At 58.1% G+C, this 18,661-nt stretch overlaps 1 protein-coding gene across 3 annotated transcripts; it reads left to right on the forward strand.

The window, feature by feature from the left end:
- The first annotated feature begins 103 nt into the window (after positions 1-103).
- On the forward strand, positions 104-16,900 carry ANXA6 (annexin A6). Of its 3 annotated transcripts, none has more exons than XM_082063709.1 (26): positions 105-427; positions 2,793-2,853; positions 5,705-5,789; positions 6,058-6,152; positions 6,278-6,391; positions 6,477-6,567; positions 6,678-6,757; positions 6,834-6,890; positions 7,071-7,164; positions 7,248-7,343; positions 7,569-7,627; positions 7,905-8,027; positions 8,242-8,300; positions 8,729-8,807; positions 9,755-9,836; positions 10,075-10,169; positions 10,584-10,697; positions 11,301-11,391; positions 12,107-12,186; positions 12,382-12,435; positions 14,164-14,181; positions 15,020-15,116; positions 15,388-15,483; positions 15,779-15,837; positions 16,134-16,256; positions 16,558-16,899. In XM_082063709.1, the coding sequence occupies exons 2-26, from the start codon at positions 2,836-2,838 to the stop codon at positions 16,615-16,617; spliced, it is 2,019 nt and encodes a 672-aa protein (XP_081919835.1). In that variant the 5' UTR covers positions 105-427; positions 2,793-2,835; the 3' UTR covers positions 16,618-16,899. The 3 variants fall into 3 exon arrangements, with proteins under 3 accessions (XP_081919837.1, XP_081919835.1, XP_081919836.1); XM_082063710.1 differs by lacking the exon at positions 105-427 and adding an exon at positions 460-506 and having other exon boundaries at positions 2,791-2,853; XM_082063711.1 differs by lacking the exon at positions 14,164-14,181 and having other exon boundaries at positions 104-427; positions 16,558-16,900.
- The last annotated feature ends 1,761 nt before the right edge of the window (positions 16,901-18,661 follow it).

Here is an 18,661-nt window from a genome sequence, read left to right on the forward strand (position 1 = left end):
CTGGGGCGGGGGGGACGGAAGGGGGTGAAATTTCCGCAGTTAAGTGCAAGCGCTTTTGTCGCCTTGCACTGTGCGCGTCACCGTCGCTGGCACGCAGCCCCTGCGCACACCGGTGAGGCTTTTCTGCCAAGAGACCCCCTTCCCCACACCCTGGCAGGGACAGGGTGCTTCTGTGGGCAGTATCGGGTCCCCCTGCACCGTGAGCACCCAAAACCAAGGGGCTGATCTCCGGCATGGCGGCGAGGGTGGGAGCACAGCCCTGACCCCGGTGCCATGGCAGGCGGGGACTGGAGGGCCGGCAAGCGGTGACGTCTCACCGGGAGGAAACAGCTGCACGCCAAGGACGAGCGCACGGCCACAAGTACGCACCGAGCGCGCCGGCGGCCGCTGTTGTGCCAGCACACCCGGACAGGCCTCGGCGCTGCTCGTAAGTGTGCGGGGGGACTGTGCTGGCAGGCAAGGGGACAGTGCTGGTGTGCAAAGCCACCGCGGTGGCGTGCAAGGGGAGGGGAGCTGTGCGAGCGGAGGCTCCCTCCAAGGGGTGGCTGCAGGGGGGGTCCTTGTTCTCTTTTTTTTTTTTATGAAAAATTCTTCCTTTTTAACAAAAGCCGGGGGGAGTGCTGCCAGCAGGGCTTTTTGGGTGGGCGCTGGCATTGCTGTGGGGCCCATGGGTGTGTCCCGGCCAGGATGCGCCTTTGTGCCCCAGCGCCGCAGTGGCTGTGGACACTCCCATCCCTCCATGCAGGGGTCCCAGCTGGGCTCAGCGGGGAGGATCCCCCTGGTTCGGTACCCCCCAAGTTTTGCACCAGCAAATGCACCATGCTGAACCCCAGAGGCACAGAGCTCTAGAAGGGCATGGGAAGTTTTTGGCTCTGGGGTGGGGCAGGGCACTTTGGGGACCTCCCTTGCTTTTTTATAACCCAGCAAATCTCCCTTTCCACCCTGCGGGCAGGATGATGGGCGGCGGGGTGCTGGGTGTGGCATCGCCTTCACCGCGTGTGGCTGTGCTGGGAGAGCCCTGCTAGGTAGCAGGCTGCAAAAATAGCCGCTGGGCTCCTGGGAGGCCGGTGGGGTTGATGCTGCTGGGGGGACAGAGGCTTTTTGGCAAGGGTGGGTCATTCTGCAAAAGGGACAGGCTATGCATGTCATTTAGTGTTTCTCGTGGCACTTTCTGCCCAGGCACCCCCACAACCCAAATCTCCCAATCGTCTGGGCAGGGGTGCGGGTACATCCCACTGTCTGAGCTCTGCAGCCTTCAGGATTCATCACATGGATGCAGTGTGTTGGTCCGGGCATCCTCCCCGGGTCACCTGCTGGCAGGGCAAGAGCTGGGGCTGCTCCCCCAGCCTCTGCAGAGGTGCCAGCAGCGGTGGGGGACAGGGATGAGGCGCTGCAGGGACAGCCTGGGGACTGGGTGTGGCTGGGGATTCCCTGCCACTGCTGAGATGAGTTGGGTGGTCTCTGCCCGGCTGCTGCATGCACGGAGTGAGGCAGGAGGGCTGTGCCACACAGGGCTTTTCTCCGTTCCCTGGAGAGTGTGCAGCTTCACATACGGGCTCCTGAGAGGCATTAAAAGGCTGCGTGGGGCTGGGATCCCCTGGCACACACCCAGCACCCGGCCGCAGTGCAGCCCCAACCACGCACGGGGCAGGCGGGGGCTCCCCCCAGCCAGGAGCCGCAGGGAAGGGCAGCCCAGGCTTGCAGCGTCCGCAGCTGAAAAGGGAAGGAAGGTGAGGGCAGCTCTGGTTTTCTGCAAAACTTCCTCCCCTTGGCAAAGACGCCTGCGGGTGCCGGGCAGTTTCCTGCGTGTGAGTGGGGTGACCCAGCCATACCAAGGGCTGTGGGGCTGGGTGTCCCCCCGCGTGGGTGCTCTCACAGGGATGCAGGGCCAAGCTGTGAAAGTTCATGTGATTTCTCCTACTCACTCCATGGCATGAAATAGAGCTCAGGTGGTGGCAGAAATCCCCCCAGGGTGGCCCCGCTGCACCCTGAGCTTTCCTGCAACGTGTCTGGGAGGGAGGAGGGAGCTGTGCCTCATGGCTGGAGCTCAGCTGACGCTCAGCGGTTCATTCATGGCCGCACTCCATTTTCCAGATGTTTCTCTCCCTCCGTTGGTTTTCTCAGAGCAAACGGTGCTGTCTGGGGACTTTCTCTTGGGGGGTGGGGAGAGCCCACACCGCAGCGGGTTGCAGCTATAAATGGTGTGAGTGTTAGAAAACAATCTGCGAGTTACCCTGGAAACCCGTCTGTGTTTCCTGGGCTCTGCTGCGTGTGTGGGACTGATAGCGGCCTTGATTTGCTGTACAGAAACTCAGATAAAAGCTGGTGATATCTTGTGGGGGCTGCCCAGCCCCAGCACCGTGTGGCAACAGGGTGTCCCCAGCAGCTGCTGAAGCTGGGATGGCCCCAGGGCTTAGGGGGCTGCAGTGGGAGCATTGCAGGGTGCAGAGAGGAGGATCAGCCCTGCAGAGGATGCTCAGCCCATTTCCACGTATTCAGCACTTTCTTCCCCTCCCGGTTTCTCTCGTGCTGGCAGGAAGCTGCGTGGGTGCCTGTCTCCGCTGCCCCCAGCCTGCGGGGTCCCCAGCACCAAAGGACCTCTGCTGCAGTGACCACAGGGTGGCTGGTGAAGCAGCACCCAGCCATCCATCGCCCTCCCCATGGGTACCGCACCCACGGCAATGGCCAGCATCAGCACTTGAGGCAGGGAGGGAGCAAAGCCTCCCTTAGTGAACCCAACCTGCAGAGAAGGGGCACTTTGCTCACATCAGCTTTTCTGTTCCCTCCTGCAGCTCCTCCTTGCCCTCCCTCTGGTGATTTCCAGCTTGGGAAGCCATGGCACCCAAAGGAAAGGTAAGGGTGACCCACACACGATGGGGATGGGTACTGAGGGTGCCACAGGGCAGACCCCAGAGCTGAGGCAGCATCTCCATCATGCAGCAAGGATGGTGTTGACGTGCAGAGTGCGATGCTGTCTGGAGCCTGTTTACATTCCTGCCAGTGCTGTCTGGATGTGATGCGGATGGGGGAAGTGCTGGAGCAGGGAGCTGGGAAAACAGGGATAGGGAGGAGCAAAAATCCTTTTGGGACCCCAGTGGGAATAGGGTAGAGAAGTGGGGCTGTGGGAAGGGGAGGTGAAGAGATGGGGGATTTTAGCTTTTGCTGGAGAGAACTCCTGCCTGACTCTGCTGCAAGGCGTGCAGCCCCACTTTGGCCTCTCCCCCCAGCCTGGATTTCTCCCTGCTCTGAGCTGGGGCCAGTGCAATGTGGCAGCTGGGTGAGCAGGTGCTGCCTGCAGCCAGGAAAACATCTCGGCGTGGGTGGAAAACCCTGGCAGGGTGGCAGCTGTGGCTGGCGGGGTGCAGCCTGCCCGCCAGGTGCCAGGCGGGGGAGGAATCCAAGCCCAGAGCCTCCCTTCTCCACCGCTCAGGGCCAGGCTCTGCTTTCTGTTCCCTGGAGAACACAAGCAGTTGTTGCCTCAAGCCCAATTATCCACAGCTTCCCACCTGGCTGAGGGGGTGATTGCCTCTGGGTGGGGAAACTGAGGCACAGCATGCGTGAGCATCACCCCTGCACTGGTCCAGGACCCCGAGCAGCCATGTGGTGGGAGAGAGTGAAGCCACGCTGGGAATTTTGCTTCCACCCTCCCGGCCCCAGCCTGGCTTATTTTTAGCTGGGAGGTCCCAGGCAGGCCGGGATGACTCAGAGGCTGGAGGAGGGGAGGGGGGGGGGGCCGGCAGCTGAAGTGGGGATGGAGAGGGGGATGGGGGTGTGAGGAGGGAGCAGTGGGCAGGATGCTCTTTCCGTCTACTAGTGATGTTTCTGCACCTCCCTGGGGCTTGTTCCCATGGCATGATGCACAGTGCTGAGTTCCTGCCTCAGTTTCCCTTACCCCTGTTGTGGCAGGCAGCTTGTGTTTCAATGGCTCAGCAGGCAGGAACACAGCACTGCTCCTCCTTTACATTTAACCAGGGCCAACATCTTGTCTCTCCATCACCACTCATGTGACCCCAGCACCTCCAGCCACCCTCAACCCTAGTCCTTCCTCCGGGCACCTCCTTTGCCCTGCAGCTCCTTATTCACATCACTGCAAGGCATGTGTGTGGGCAGGAGCTTGCACCAAGCCAGGAGGGTCTGTGAGCTGCCGGGAAGCAGGGCTAAATCCAGCTCTCCTGATGAATCACCTGCAATACGATCTGTCCCTGTGCCTGCCCAGCTCCCTCGAAGGGCAGCGTCTCCTCTTGACCGACCTGGTCCCCACCACATGGGACACCAGTGCCAGCAGCTCCTCCAGAGAGATCCCGTGGGATGTGCCCAGCCTGGACTGGTTTCTCTCTGGAAAATTAGGGTACAGAGGCTGGTTGTGTGAGATGCACAGTGAAACTGTTGTGCTGCAGCATTAGGATGGGGCCCAGGGCAATGACAGGTGTGGGGCTGCCCTGTGTCCGTCACCTCAGGCTCATCCTCAAGGCACTTGCTGGGCCGGGGGTGCTGGTGCTGCCTGCCTGATGCCCACCTTCTCTGGGGACATGTTGGCTTTATATGCCCACACTGGCAACAGCCCTGGCCATTCATACAGTTCTTGGAGATTTTAAATAAGCCCTGCAGCAGATCCTGAGCAAGCGAGCCTTAGGAGGTGTATGCATCTGGTTGGCACTTACAGAAGCAGAGCTAAGGGAGGATGCTCAGAGTTTCCCACGTACGGACACAGCTGAGAGCCCCAGCTCAGTCTGACTCCCAGCTGTCCCACTTCCCAGTGAGACCACTAAGGAAACGCTGCTGTTCAGCTCTTTCTGCTCTCTGCCCCCAGTGGGAACGTATCCTAGTTCCTTATGTGGTGCTGGGCTGGTTTCACATCTGCTTCCACCCAGGGTTTGTGCTGATCCATTTAGAGTCCAGCTCAAGGCTCCCCCGGGTGAATTCCCCCAGGCGAACGTGATTTAGGGAGGGGAAACCCAGTCCCTGCTTCCTCCTGATGTCTCTGCTTGGGGTTGTTGCTCCTGGGTGCCCCGTTGTGTGGAGCAGCAGATAGAAGTGGATCATGCCAACCCCCAGGATTTCTCAGACCCCCAGGAAAGCCTTTCTGTGTATCCAGGATCTCTGCTCCAACCCCTCAGACCAGCCTGGGCCCTGCTGGAGTGCATGCTGGGACAGAACAAGCTGTTGGCAGCTTTAGCACTTCTCGGTGCTTTCCGCTTAGCAGCCCATTATGATTTTGTCCTGTACTTACGTCTCCTTGCTTGGAGGCCGTGCAGACCCTGGGCAACCTCACCACCCAGAGGGTTTCCCTGCTCGCAACAGGCTGTAGGAAATTACTGGGGTCTGCCCTTTTTCTGCTGATGCCCCCAGATGGAGCTGAGAACTCAAAAGTGCTCAAGAAACCTCCCATCAAACCACCAGCTCTTGCTGGTACAGTGGGGAGGGTTGTACCCGGCTTAAACATGAGGCACAAACAGCAAGATATGAGAGGGAAAGCTGTTTACTCCAGTAACCTGGCACGCAAACTATTTGCATAGTGGGGAGAGCAAACAGGCAAGAAAACAACTGAGGAGAAGAACAAGTGTTACGTTTGAGGCTGAGCTTTGCCTTCAGGCAGCCCTGAGTGGGAGCAGACTTTGCTCCAGTCCTGCTCAGCTTCAACTCCTACCTCCCCATATCCCACCAGGGGCTGCTCCTTCTCACCTTCTTGCCTCCTCTCCTCTAGGTCTACAGGGGGTCGGTGAAGGACTTCCAAGGCTTTGATGCCAGCCAGGATGCAGAGGCCTTGTACAATGCCATGAAGGGGTTTGGTATGGACGCTCTTCTGGACTGTCACCCTGATGTCCCCTTGGTTGACCCTTGCATGGCTGGGCATCCTGCATTGCCTCCCATCTCAGCTGCTTTAGCAGCGTGTCAGGACCTCTCCTGGCTCTGCTTTCCTCCCCAGAGCTGGCTCAGCTCTACTTCTCCTCCCAGCCCCAAGCAGTTTTGGGTACAGGACGGTGGCTATGATGAGCCCCAGCCATGGGGGTGAGACCCAGCCGTGGGGCTAAATGTGACTCCCATCTCTCCCTGCAGGCAGTGACAAGGAGGCCATCCTCGACCTCATCACATCCAGAAGCAACAAGCAGCGAGTGGAAATCTGCCAAGCCTACAAGTCCCAATACGGGAAGGTAACAGCAGAAATGCTCCCTGGTCCATGTCCCTGCTGCCCACGCAGGGACCCACTGCTCCCTGGACCCACTGAGAGACGCTGTGGAGCAAAGGGTCCCCCAGCTCCTTTCTCCCCCTCCACCAGGACCTCATTGCAGACCTCAAGTACGAACTGACGGGCAAGTTTGAGCGGCTGATCGTGAGCCTGATGCGGCCCCCAGCTTACAGCGACGCCAAGGAGATCAAAGATGCCATTGCGGTAAGGGGTGGGCAGCCCCCCCAGGGCCTCTCTGAGGACACCCCAGCTGGCCCTGCTATTCACGGGGCTGCGTCTCTGCCTGCAGGGCATTGGCACGGATGAGAAGTGCCTCATCGAGATCCTTGCCTCCCGCACCAACCAGGAGATCCATGACCTGGTGGCTGCCTACAAAGATGGTGAGGGCTGGGGGAGGGCGGGGGCTGCCCGGCATCTCCTCAGGCCAGGAAAACGGGCAGAGTTAAGGGGATCCAGGTCTCCAGGACTTGACCTCTCTCTCTTCCACCAGCCTACGAGAGAGACCTGGAGGCTGATATTGTTGGAGACACATCCGGCCACTTCAAGAAGATGCTCGTTGTTCTGCTGCAGGTATCTCTGTCTGTCAGGTGTCTGCAGGCAGCTGGTGCCTGAGCCTGGCAGTGCTGAGCCTGTCTCTGTTCTGCAGGGCAGCAGGGAGGAGGATGATGTGGTAAGCGAGGACCTGGTGGAGCAGGATGCCAAGGTGAGGCTTGGTTGGTCACTGAGATGGGTGGCATCTGGGCAGAGATGTGGCTGGTGGCACTGGCACCACACAGACCTAGTGCTGCAAAGGGTGGGCGGGTGCTGATGATGCCCATGCTTGGGCAGAGCCTCATGTGAGCAACACCCTGACTGGTCTCTGCCACCTTCCCCATCCCACAAGGACCTGCTGGAAGCTGGTGAGCAGAAATGGGGCACGGACGAGGCCCAGTTCATCTACATCCTTGGCCGGCGAAGCAAGCAGCACCTCCGCCTGGGTGAGCATCTCCTGCAAGCTTGGAGCTGGGCTTGAATGTATCCTGGCAGCCTCTTCAGGCATCATCTCACTCTCGTTCCACAGTCTTTGATGAGTATCTGAAGATTTCTGGGAAGCCAATCGAGAGGAGCATCCGAGGAGAGCTCTCTGGGGACTTTGAGAAGCTGATGCTGGCTGTGGGTAAGTCAGTCCCTGCGTGGGGTGTGCTGCAAAAGCACACCACTGGCCTCGCTGGGATGGAAGGGCTTTGTGCAAGAGCCAGCAGTTTGGGATTGTGGCTGTCCCCAGTTTCAGGGAGCTCAGGGAGGCTCCTTCAGGGCGGGTGGGGATGCTGACTGTGGGGGGCTGGAGGCATGGGGGAAGCCGTGTGCTGGCTCCCCTCACCCTGTCTCTGTTTCCCCACAGTGAAGTGTGTCCGAAGCACAGCAGAGTATTTTGCAGAAAGGCTCTACAAGGCCATGAAGGTGAGTGGATCACCCCTCCCCCGGTGGGTGCCCGCAGTGCTGTGGGCAGCTGGCCAAAGAGAGGTCCCCTTGCCACGGGTGCTGCTGGAGGGTGGGCTGACGCAGGTTCATGAAGACAGGACCTATATGACCTGGGGTCTTTGCTCTTCCCTCCATAGGAGTTATTCCTTCAAACCTGTGGCTGGGTAGAAATCTGATAGAGGGTCCCCCAAATGCGATGGGCTGAACAGGGTTGCTTGGCTATCGCAGGCGTGACGCGGGGGCTCCTCCATTGCAGGGGCTGGGCACAAGGGACAACACGCTGATCCGCATCATGGTGTCCCGCAGCGAGATCGACATGCTGGACATCCGTGAGGTGTTCAGGACCAAATATGAGAAGTCTCTCTACAACATGATAAAGGTAAGTGCTGAGGTGCCTGGTCACCCTCTGAGCTGCTGCCAGTGCTGCTCCCTCCTGATGCTTGTTGGGGGGCTAAGCCCTCTCCCCAGCCACCCTGTGCTGGGTGTCCACCTCCGAGAACAAGGCTCAGGGAATTCCCTCTCCAGGTGCCCATCCCGTGGCACTACATGAACCTCCCTGCCGCATGGTTCTCCACCTCTGTCTGTCTTTCCAGGAGGACACCTCCGGGGAGTACAAGAAGGCCCTGCTGAAGTTGTGCGGAGGGGATGATGAGTAAGATTGCCTGTCACCCTGTCTGTCCCTCTTCATCCCCTTGGTGCTGGGTACAAACCTCTGGATCCGGACTGGCAGCCGGATGGGACCGGCAGTATCTGCAGTGCCTTTGGGCAGGGAGAGCCATGGAGCACACGGCTGCTCCACTGTTCCCAGAGGAGAGAGGGTCTGTGGGGGCTCCTGGACAAGAAGTCCAGGGGCAAACACTTGGAGGGAGGATGATCTGATGGGGGCGGCTGGGATTTACCGCCCATTTCCCCCCATTCCCACCCAGCCCCACAGCAGCACCCAGGACCTGCCCCCATGCCCAGCACCTGGTGGGCACAAAACATCCCTCATGGAGGGACAGGACAGGGCGGGGGGCAGCTGCTGGTGGGGCACAGAGTCCCCAGGGCTCACTGTCCCCTGTCCTTGCCCTCCCCTTGCAGTGCCGCAGGTGAGTTCTTCCCCGAGGCGGCGCAGGTGGCGTATCGGATGTGGGAGCTTAGCGCGGTGGCCAAAGTAGAGGTCAGCACCCCCCAGCCCCCGTACCCGCTCTGCTCCCCACCAGCTTGGGATCTGTGGCTGCTCCTCTCTGCTGTGGGACACAGCCAACCCCGTGTCTCTGCTCTTCCTGCTCTGTGGCTTCTCTCAACACTTTTCTCTGGTTTTGGGGCAGGAGGTTGGTGGGACGTAACCCCAGCAGAGCTGACTGCCCCCCATGAGCTCCACTAATTCCTCCTCTCTCCAAGACCACCCTCCCTCAGGGTGACAGCCCCTGCATGTCTGTGCAATGCATCACTTGCAGCCCTGGCTCTGGTGCCCCTGCTGGAGCCCTCCTGTACCCCAGGGCACCCCACCCCGACCCAGGGCACAGCTGTGCCATGGGGAGCCAGCACCCTGCATGCAGCTGGAGGCACCCACAAAAAGGTGCATAGGGACATGCAGAAAAAGCACCCTCAGCGCTATGTGCACAGGGACAACAGAGATGTGCTGGGAGCTGTAAGGATGCAGCAGGGTAGAATTCCAGGGCAGGAGCAGGCAGCCTTTCAGCAACTCCGCTTCTGGCTCTCAGCTGATGTGGCCGGCCCCAGTTGAGGTGTGTCAGTGCTAGGGGAGGCGGGTATGACACTGAGCAGGACAGTGAGACTCCAGGGACTGCCTTTTACCACCTTCTCCCTGCTCTCTGCTAGCCTGGCTTTGGTTTGCCCCTCAATGGAAGGGGTGACAATGGCAGGGATGTCCTCACTGAGCGCCAGGTGCTTGCACTAACACACGACCTGCTTTGGCCTTGGCTTGTCAGGTGGCACTCTCCGTCCCTCTCTCCGTCCCTCCCTCCCTCTCTCCGTCCCTCCCTCCCTCTCTCCGTCCCTCCCTCCCTCTCTCCGTCCCTCCCTCCCTCTCTCCGTCCCTCCCTCTCCCCCTCCATCCCACCCTGCTCAGGGATGACCCCAAACTTCTCTGTGTACCCACAGCTGCGAGGAACCGTGCATCCTGCAGGAAGCTTCAACGATGATGGGGATGCACAGGTGCTGAGGAAGGCAATGAAGGGCCTGGGTAAGTGGGGACCATGTACCCAGTGCCCCCCTTCCTGCTGCTCCTCACCAACTCCTGGGGCAGGGAACCCACCCTGGCCCACGCAGAGGTGTGTGAAAGCCCCAGGGGGAACAAAGAGATGGTTTTGGAGCTGTGGGAGCTCTCCATGCCCCACCTCCCCAGTCTGCAGGAGTGGGGGTGACATGGTGTGGCTGTTGGCCCCCCAAGGCTCTCCCCAGCATCTCTGCTGGCATTGCAGGCACGGACGAAGGGGCCATCATCGATGTGTTGACACAGAGAAGCAATGCCCAGAGGCAGCAGATCCTGAAGGCTTACAAGGCTCACTATGGCCGGGTACTGCTGCTGAACCCCCTGCTGCCCTGCTCCTGCCTCCTGCCTCCTCCCATGCTGAGATTGCCCCTTGCTGAATGAAATCGTGCCCAGGGAGGGGTGGGCAGCCGGGGCACCCCTATTTTCCTTGGCATGACTCCCCTGAGGAAGACCAAGTGGTCAATCAGCCTCCAGCTCTGGGTGCATCCCCAGCTTGAGGGGAGGGTGTCCCTGTTTATTTGCCCCATCCTCAGCCCCATACAAACTCCAGAGCCAGGATCTCACCAGAGCCACCCCTTAAAACATGACCTTAAACTGCCCCAAGGGTCTTCCCAGATGTCTCCCACCTCCACACTCTCTTCCCCTGTTTTCTTCCCGGTGTTGCCTCGGCGGGTCTGTCCCTCTGGAAGGAGCCTGAACCCTCAAATGCTTTTGCAGGATCTGATGGCAGACCTGAAATCCGAGCTGTCGGGCAGCCTGGCCAAGCTGATCCTCGGGCTCATGCTGACACCGGCGCAGTACGATGCGAAGCAGCTGAGGAAGGCTGTGGAGGTAACTGCTGCACTGGTGGTACCGGCCCTGGCACGCGAGGACAAAGTGGTTTTTGCTGTGGTTGTACCCATACTGTTGGTGGCCTGGGGCTGTGAGCACACCCTGGCTTCACAAGCCCCCAGGCTCTTGTCTCCTATATGGAAGGAAAGCAGAGCAGAAAGCACCAGGACAAAGACCTGTTTTGCACTCAAGACCTGCTGGGAGCCCAGTTTGGCCTCTTTTCAGCCCAGCATGCTCTAGCCAGCACAAAGCTGCTCAGGGAGGCATCCCATTGCTTTGCAGAGCATTGCCAGTTTGCAGCAGGAGCAGTGCCCTGCCAGGCGCAGGCAGCCACAGGGGAGCCAGGGTAGGGGCAAACCAGTGGCGTGCACCACTGCCCACCAGTCACACCAGTTGAGACCCCACTGGCAGCACACTTGGACACTTCTGTGCTTGTTCCTACCAGCCTGTTGGGCCATTTGCTGGACTTTGACTTCTGGCACATAGTAGCCCTGGGGTTTGAGCAGCCCCTTCTTGCCTGGCACTGGTGGGGCGATGCCACAGTGTCCCCATCCAGCGCTGGCACCCACAGCACCCCACCACCACCACACCGGTCTCTTCCAGGGAGCTGGCACAGACGAGAGTGTTCTCATTGAAATCATGGCCACACGGAACAACCAGGAGATTGCAGCTATCAACGAGGCATATCAGGAAGGTACGGCACGGGGGGGACACAGGGAATGCCTGGGTCCTGGGCACAGACTGTGTTTAACATTGTACAAGGTCTTCTTCAGAGCCCAGGGTACAACTGTTCTCCCTGGGCTGGGTCCATGGTTTGGCGCTGTGAATGTCTATTAGTCCTTTCAGGCAAGAGCAGATCTTTTCCAGGTCCAACACGTTATTAAATAGCAATGGAAACACGGGATGAGGCTGGCAGGAGCCCTCAAATCCATACTGTGATTTCTCACACCTCCAGACCGTACACTTCTCTTTCCCTTCCATCCGTGTGCCCTTCTCCCTAGGGAGCAAGAACTGCAAGCTCCAGGTTAAATCCCCAGCCTCTTCTCTACCAGCAAGCCAATAGTTTTTTAACCAGACACTCACACCCTGCACTGCTCTTGGCCCCTCTCCATGTTATGGTGACATGCCCCAGCTCCACCACCAATATCTCCTCCCCTGAAAGCTCTTTTGCAATGACCCTTTCTCTCAGGAGCACCTGGAGCAAGAGCCTGTGCTCATTTCCAAGGCATTAGAGCTGCTGGGCCTGAAAACAACAGGTGGGGGCATCTGCTTCAGCCATGCTAAGGCTGGAAGATGAGCCTCCCCATCATCCACAGGCCCCACGGGGATCACAGGCACGACAGGCACTGGGGGGTGGGAAGTGGAGTGGCAGGTGGGGTGCAGGGCTCAGCCGTCCCCCTTCTCCACAGCCTACCACAAGCGCCTGGAAGATGACCTGAGCTCTGACACATCGGGGCATTTCAAGAGGATTCTTGTCTCCCTGGCTCTGGTAAGGGCGGCTCTCTCACTGGGGATGGTCCCCTCCCTACTACAGGCAGTGGTGGGTGGTCTGCAAGGATGTGATGATGGAGAAGACATCACCCAGCTGGGCAGTGCTGCTGGACCTTGCCTGCCATCCCCTCATCTGGGGCTCTCCTGGGAGATGTCCTCTCTCCAGCTTCATAAGTTTTTTATTGAACCACAGGGCAACCGTGACGAGGGACCAGAGAACCTCACCCAAGCGCATGAAGATGCCAAGGTAAGAACCATCCTGGCAGTGCTGTTACAGGTTGTGTGTCACAAAAATGAGGATGTTGCATCCCCTGGCCTGGAAATGGCATCCTCAGGGAAGCAAATGATGCTGGGGTGGGGTCTCAAGCTGCAGGTGGAGATGCCAGGTGAAAGGATGCCCTTGGAGGTCAAGCTCCCACACCCAATTTCTGATGCCCTGGGCTCTACTGCTCTATACACATGGAAGCTGCAAACCAGGAGAGCAGCCCAAGGAGCTCCCAGTCCCAGGGGCTGCAGCATTTTTTCTGCAGAGCTGCTGATTTGGGGTCCAGCAACACACAGCAATGTTGAAATTTGGCACTTAAGCTTCAAAGGCGGCTTTGGGCTGGTCTGCCGGAGCCACCCACCTTTTGTGTTGTGCAAGGGGCAGCCCTGAAGCCTAAGCTGCTTTTCACACAGCCAGTGTACTAGGATGCCAGCCCCAGCCCCCAAACCATTGCCCCATCTTTACCGGGCTGTGGTGAGCCAGAAATGGAGAAGGAAGGTTGAGCAGCCAGAAACTGTGCAAAGGGGGTGCTGGGGCCCCATTGCCTGGCTCAGCTCCCGGTCCCAGGAGACTTGTGACCCTTGGGCTGTGTGTGCACCTTGGCCTCCCGCTCCTTTGGGCTAGACTTGCAGTACTTAAAAGGGGCCAATAAGAAAGATGGGGGCAGACTTCTCAGCAGGGCCTGTTGCAAAAGGACAAGGGGGAATGTTTTTTATCTAGAGGAGGAGAGATTCAGGCTACACATGGGGAAGAAATTTTTTACAATGAGGGTGGTGAGACACTGGCCCGGGGGCCCAGGTTGCCCAGAGAGGTGGTGGATGAGATATCCCAGGCCAGGCTGGACAGGGCTCTGAGCACCTGATCTGGGTGAAAATGTCCCTGCTTGTGGCAGGGGTTGGACTGGATGAGCTTTGAAGGTGCCTTCCAACCCAAACTATTCTGTGATTCCCTGAGAGGGACTGGAGAAGCTCAGTGCTGAGCAGAGCCTGAGCTCTCGCTTGGCTGTCCTGCCCCAGCACCGCCAGCTCTAACCCATACGTCTCTAACCCATACTGCCAGCTCTAACCCATACATCTCTAACCCATACTGCCAGCTCTAACCCATACATCTCTAACCCACACTGCCAGCTCTAACACACGCCGGCAGCAGCAGATGTGCAGCCCTCCTGGCGGGGCTGCTGCCGGTAGAGGGAGCAGGTGCTGCGCTGCCTGCGCCCCATCGCAGGCGCTGCCTGTGCCCCACCATCTGCGCTGCCGCTTGCCTCGACTGCTGCGGAGAAAGAGAGACCCAGGCATGACAAACACAGGGACGAGCCAGCCGGGAGGCAGCTGGCCTGACACTGCGCTGTATTTTGCCTGCAAAGTTGCTCTCATCCTCTTCTTGCTGCCTGTGCCTGGCGGAGCCGGGCAGGGTGGTGGGAGCCAGCCTGGGGCCAGGCAAGGATGCTCCCCAAGGAGCAACGGGCTGGTACCCATAGCCCAGAGGTGAGGAGCACACTTTGCTTGGCCAAAGACCACCACCTACCTCATCCCAAACTGCAGGAGGACACAGGTCCTAAAATCAGGCCCACTCCCAGGGAAGCAGGGGAGCTGGAGACAGGTCATTTAAGGGGATTTTGCTAGACTTCCCTCACTTTGTCAGGAAAGGATAAAGGTTGAGCAGCATCTTCTGACCCTGTTGTCTTCCTGTCTCTCTCTTTCTCTCCACCAGGTTGTTGCTGAGACCCTGGTGAGTGCCTGCCCTTTCACTCCTCAGCCTTCTGCATATTTGAGGGGATGCTGGGGTCCCGGGGCTGGGAGGAGCAACCCCATGTGCCAGAACTCCTTTGGCTGTGCAGGCTCAGCTTGCTCGGGGCTTCAGGGTCCTTGCATGAGGACGGGGTGGCAAGGGGGACAGATGGGACCTGTATGAGGACATTTCCCTGCAGAGCTGGCCAGGGAGACGGAAAGTCACCTTCTTGCCCTTGGGAGGGCTGGGGATCAATCCTGCCTGCATGCAGGACTCATGTTCCTGGCAGCTTGGGACTCAGGACTGGCTTTCTTGGCTCACCAAAGTGGGAACTGTGGAAGGGGTGACTCTCTCCAGCAATAACTTAATAGGGGCAATGTGTACAGACTCCCCACTGAGCCCCAGAGCAGTGGGGCAACCGTTTCACACACAGGCAGTGCTGCTACAGCCCAGGGTGAAGGGTGGCTGCTGCGTCTGGCAGCTCTGAATTTTCTGTTCAGCACTGGTCATTCCAAAAACATCCTCCCCAAAGGACAAAAAAAAGTCTTAACCATGAGCATTGCAAAGCTTTTTTTCATAAGAACTGGAAAATGTCTTTTCTCAGAGGAAATATTCTATGTGAGTGTGCAGCTGTGTACCTTCACATCCATGCAGAGAAAACGCCTTTTTTTGCCCAAAAAAAAAAATCAACAACCTATTTTCCTGCTCATAAGAGGCTGCCCTCTTTGCAAGAGGGTTTTCAGGACTGGCTGTCCCAGGAAGAATTGTTTGACATCTTTGCCCCTCTCTGCTATGCCTGTCCCCCTGCCTCCCTCTTCACTCTTGGTTGCTCTCCCAGAAACTTGCTGACGTCTCCAGCAACGACTCCAGTGACTCCCTGGAGACCCGCTTCCTCAGCATCCTCTGCACCCGCAGTTACCCCCACCTCCGCAGAGGTAGGACCACATTTCTCCATCACTGCTGGACCCTCAGCTGTGACACAAGTGTTTTGATTTGGGCTGGATGGAGACTCCTGGGCAGCAGGAGGTTGGGGTGGCCCTGTCTCCCCAGTGGTGGGAGGAGATGGCATTTGGGGTGGCTGGTTGAGGTCAGCAAAGCCTGCTCTGGTCCCATCTGATCCAGAAGCCTCCATGGGTGAGGCTCAGGTCTCCTGGGGCTGGGATGGAGCGGCTCCACGGTGACCCTCTCCTCTCCCCCCAACCCCAGTGTTTCAGGAGTTCATCAAAATGACCAACCACGACGTGGAGCATGCCATCAGGAAGCGGATGTCGGGAGATGTGCGGGATGCCTTCCTGGCCATCGGTCAGTGCCCGGCGGGTGCTCCCTCGGGGCAGGGCTGCCCAGTGGGCAGGCAGCCCCTTTGCCTGCCCCTGTCAAGGCAACATGAGGGCAGATTCCAGCTGCTTTTGGGCCACGGAGACCCTCAGCATGGTGTGGGGTTGGGGCATTTTTAGGGCATCCTACAGAGCCAAGCCTATACCCCTGTACCAACGAGGGTTTGCAGCTGACCCAATGGGTGGCACAGATCCTTGCTGCGATGTGTCCCCTGGGTGCTGCCAGCCAGGAGCCCACTTTCTCTCCCCTTTGTGTGTTGCAGTCCGGAGCGTGAAGAACAAGCCAGCCTTCTTCGCTGACAAGCTCTACAAGTCCATGAAGGTGCAGACGGGCTCTCTGGGGGCTGGGCTGGGCACACAGATGCCCTTTGGGATTCTTTGATTTAACTCCATGGCAGTGATGCAGTTTGGCTCCCAGCCATCCCCAACAGAGCACCGCAGGGCTGAGCTCAAATACTGCATCAACTTTCTGGGCTAGCAGGGGACACTGCAGACTTGTGTCTTGCTGGCAGCAAGCCCAGCATGTTTCCAAGCAGAGATCCCCAGTTTGGACTGTGTTGGGGGGGATCCCTGAGCCCCAGTCCCTCCGGGCTTATTTGCTCAAGCTTCCCTTTGCAGGGTGCCGGCACGGATGAGAGGACCCTTACTCGGATCATGATTTCCCGGAGCGAGATCGACCTGTTGAACATCCGGGGCGAGTTCATAGACCTGTTTGACAAATCACTGCACCACATGATCGAGGTGAGGGGATGCGGGCATTCCCTCCCTGGCTTGTCACCTTGTCTGGCTGAGCCCTGCAGGGACCTGAGCCATGAGCAGTGCCATGCATAGGGCTGAGCATCGCCTGGGGAGGGGGAACCTGCCCCAAACAGCCCCCGTGTTGGCAGGTCTAGCTGTAGAGGGGACATGCCAACATTTTCCACTGCTGTGAAGATGCCTGCGGGGTGGCCAGGGCATGGAGTGATGCCTTCCCCATGCCCAGCACCTTGAACTGGGTGTCCCTGGGGCAGGCAGGTCTCTGACATGGGTCTCCCTCTTGCAGAAGGACACCTCCGGCGACTACCGCAAGGCTCTGCTGGCCCTGTGCGGTGGGGAGGACTAGGTGGCCCCAGGAGCCCCTTCTTCTTGTCTGAGCCAGCACACGCACACCCACCGCCTTGATGTCACTGCAGCTTTGGGGGACACTCGGGTCCCTGCAGAGGACAACTCACTTTGCGCTGGAAAGCAGCACCACGTTGCAAATGGGGGAGTCTCGGGGAAGGGAGCAGAGGGGTCTGGGTTAGGGGGGTTATTGTCTGCCTCGGTACAAAACAATTCATACCCAAACACGCCACTAACCCAGGAATCTACCCAGATGGAAAAGACAACTTTAAATCTCATAAATAAAACCTTACTGTTGCTGACCCTGGGGCAAGAGCAGTCAATTTATTGAGCCAGGTTTGGGTGGGACTGGCCTGTGCTGGGAAGTGTCAGGGTCTCTTGGTCCTGCAGGCAGGATCCCAGCCCTGGAGACCCCAAAGCCCATCTGAGCAGCACCGCAGAGTCCCCCGCTACTGAGAAAGCAGCTAGAAATGTGTCTGGAGCTGGCAGCAGCAAGGGATTTCACTGAGAGCTTCACTTCACGCCTCTGAAAACCCCCGGCAGGGTTCATGCCATTGTGTGGATGGTGCTTTTATAAAACAGATACAAATGGGACTTGATGGCATCCGCCCGTCCTTGCACGTGGTTTCCTGTGTTTTCAAGCTGCTGAAGAAGCAGTTGAAAGGCACATGCCATAGAAGCTACACCCCCAAACAGTTTATGTTTGCACTTCCCCCCAGCGCCTAGCCGAAAATAACTGGAATTTCCAAAACTGGGAAATTCCAGCACTTTCAATTGTTTCCAAGTCAGAACAAAAAGTCTGGAACACCCAAGTCTTCCTCAGAACAGGTGGGTGAGGAAAAGCTTCACTTTCACAATATCAAAGCAGCATTAGGAATAATAACACAATATTATTCTAGCACTTTAAAACCAGCTGAGGTCAAGAAGCAATCAACGTGTAGAGACAAACCAGGGAAGCTGAAACAACTCAGCTGGTTGTTATTCCACAGAAAATTTCCTCAATGCCTTCCTGTAAAACATCCCCTTGTAACAAAATCACCTTTCTCAGGGGAAAAGGGCCTGGTTGAAGCTTTTTCACTCTTCCACGGAGATTTGGGCTCCTCTGTCTTGCCCCATGTGTAATGAGGAATGGGCACCCCAGTCCTGGTGGCACCTGGGTGGGTTGAGCCCACAGCAGCTCCCAGGTCACCTGCTTGGCCAGGAACCTGCTGTGGAGGCTTTGAGCAGATGCAGAAGATGTTTTGAAGGGAAGGTATAACCCAAATCTTCATCTGCCCATCTCAGCATGGTAGCTCGCAGCAGAGGCGTGAGGCACAGCAGAGCTGGCCGCATCCCCACAGCTGGCAACAGGGCTCTCGGTGACCAGGCTGTGATGTCCAAGGAAGTTTTGGGGCTCAGGAGATAGCCCAGCACCCCTGAGAGAGACAGATTTGAGGCAGTGGAGCTCTGCTTCTCCAGACAGCGTGGAAAATCTGCTCGGCATTAGCAAAGGGCTGCAACATGTGAGCCATCATCCTGCCTCCTTCGTTTTGCCAAAACTGGGGTGCATACAGGGGGGTGTATGCACAGGCAGAAACACTCCAGTGACATTTCTGGCTGTACCACAATTGCTCTAAGCCTGTCACTGGTGACTCCATCACCCCCAGCCCAGCTCGGGGCGATGCTGCTGTAAGGAAGCCTGACTGACCCCAATGCACTGGTCCCAAGGCCAGGAATTTCCCTGGCACCCACTGCCAGCTGCTCCTGCGATGAGGGCAAGATACCAGAGTCACACAGTGTTTGGGGACAGGGAGGGAGAACAAGATGGGATTTCCTCCTCAGAGCAACTCCCTCTCCTGGAAAGTCCTGCTGCCAAAAAGCCTTCGTCTTGCTTCAGCTCCATAGTGATCTATCTCCAGCAGTGGTTGCGACAGCTGGAACAGAAAACAGCCAGTGGCATTTTAATTGCTGCAAATACTTAAGCATACTCGACATCCTATTTAGGCACAGGGTATTTCAGCATCCCACTCCACGCTTGTTGAGCGCAGGTCTGATGAGGAGCAGCT

The sequence above is a fragment of the Streptopelia decaocto genome (assembly GCF_964273445.1).
Source record: "Streptopelia decaocto genome assembly, chromosome: 12".
Taxonomy (NCBI): Eukaryota; Metazoa; Chordata; class Aves; order Columbiformes; family Columbidae; genus Streptopelia; species Streptopelia decaocto.

Excerpts from the sequence above, each read along its gene's own strand:
- ANXA6 (XM_082063709.1), top strand. Across the intron at positions 8,301-8,728 it reads TTGTGCGGAGGGGATGATGA|TGCCGCAGGTGAGTTCTTCC; the intron begins GTAAGATTGCCT and ends CTCCCCTTGCAG. Across the intron at positions 8,808-9,754 it reads GCGCGGTGGCCAAAGTAGAG|CTGCGAGGAACCGTGCATCC; the intron begins GTCAGCACCCCC and ends GTGTACCCACAG.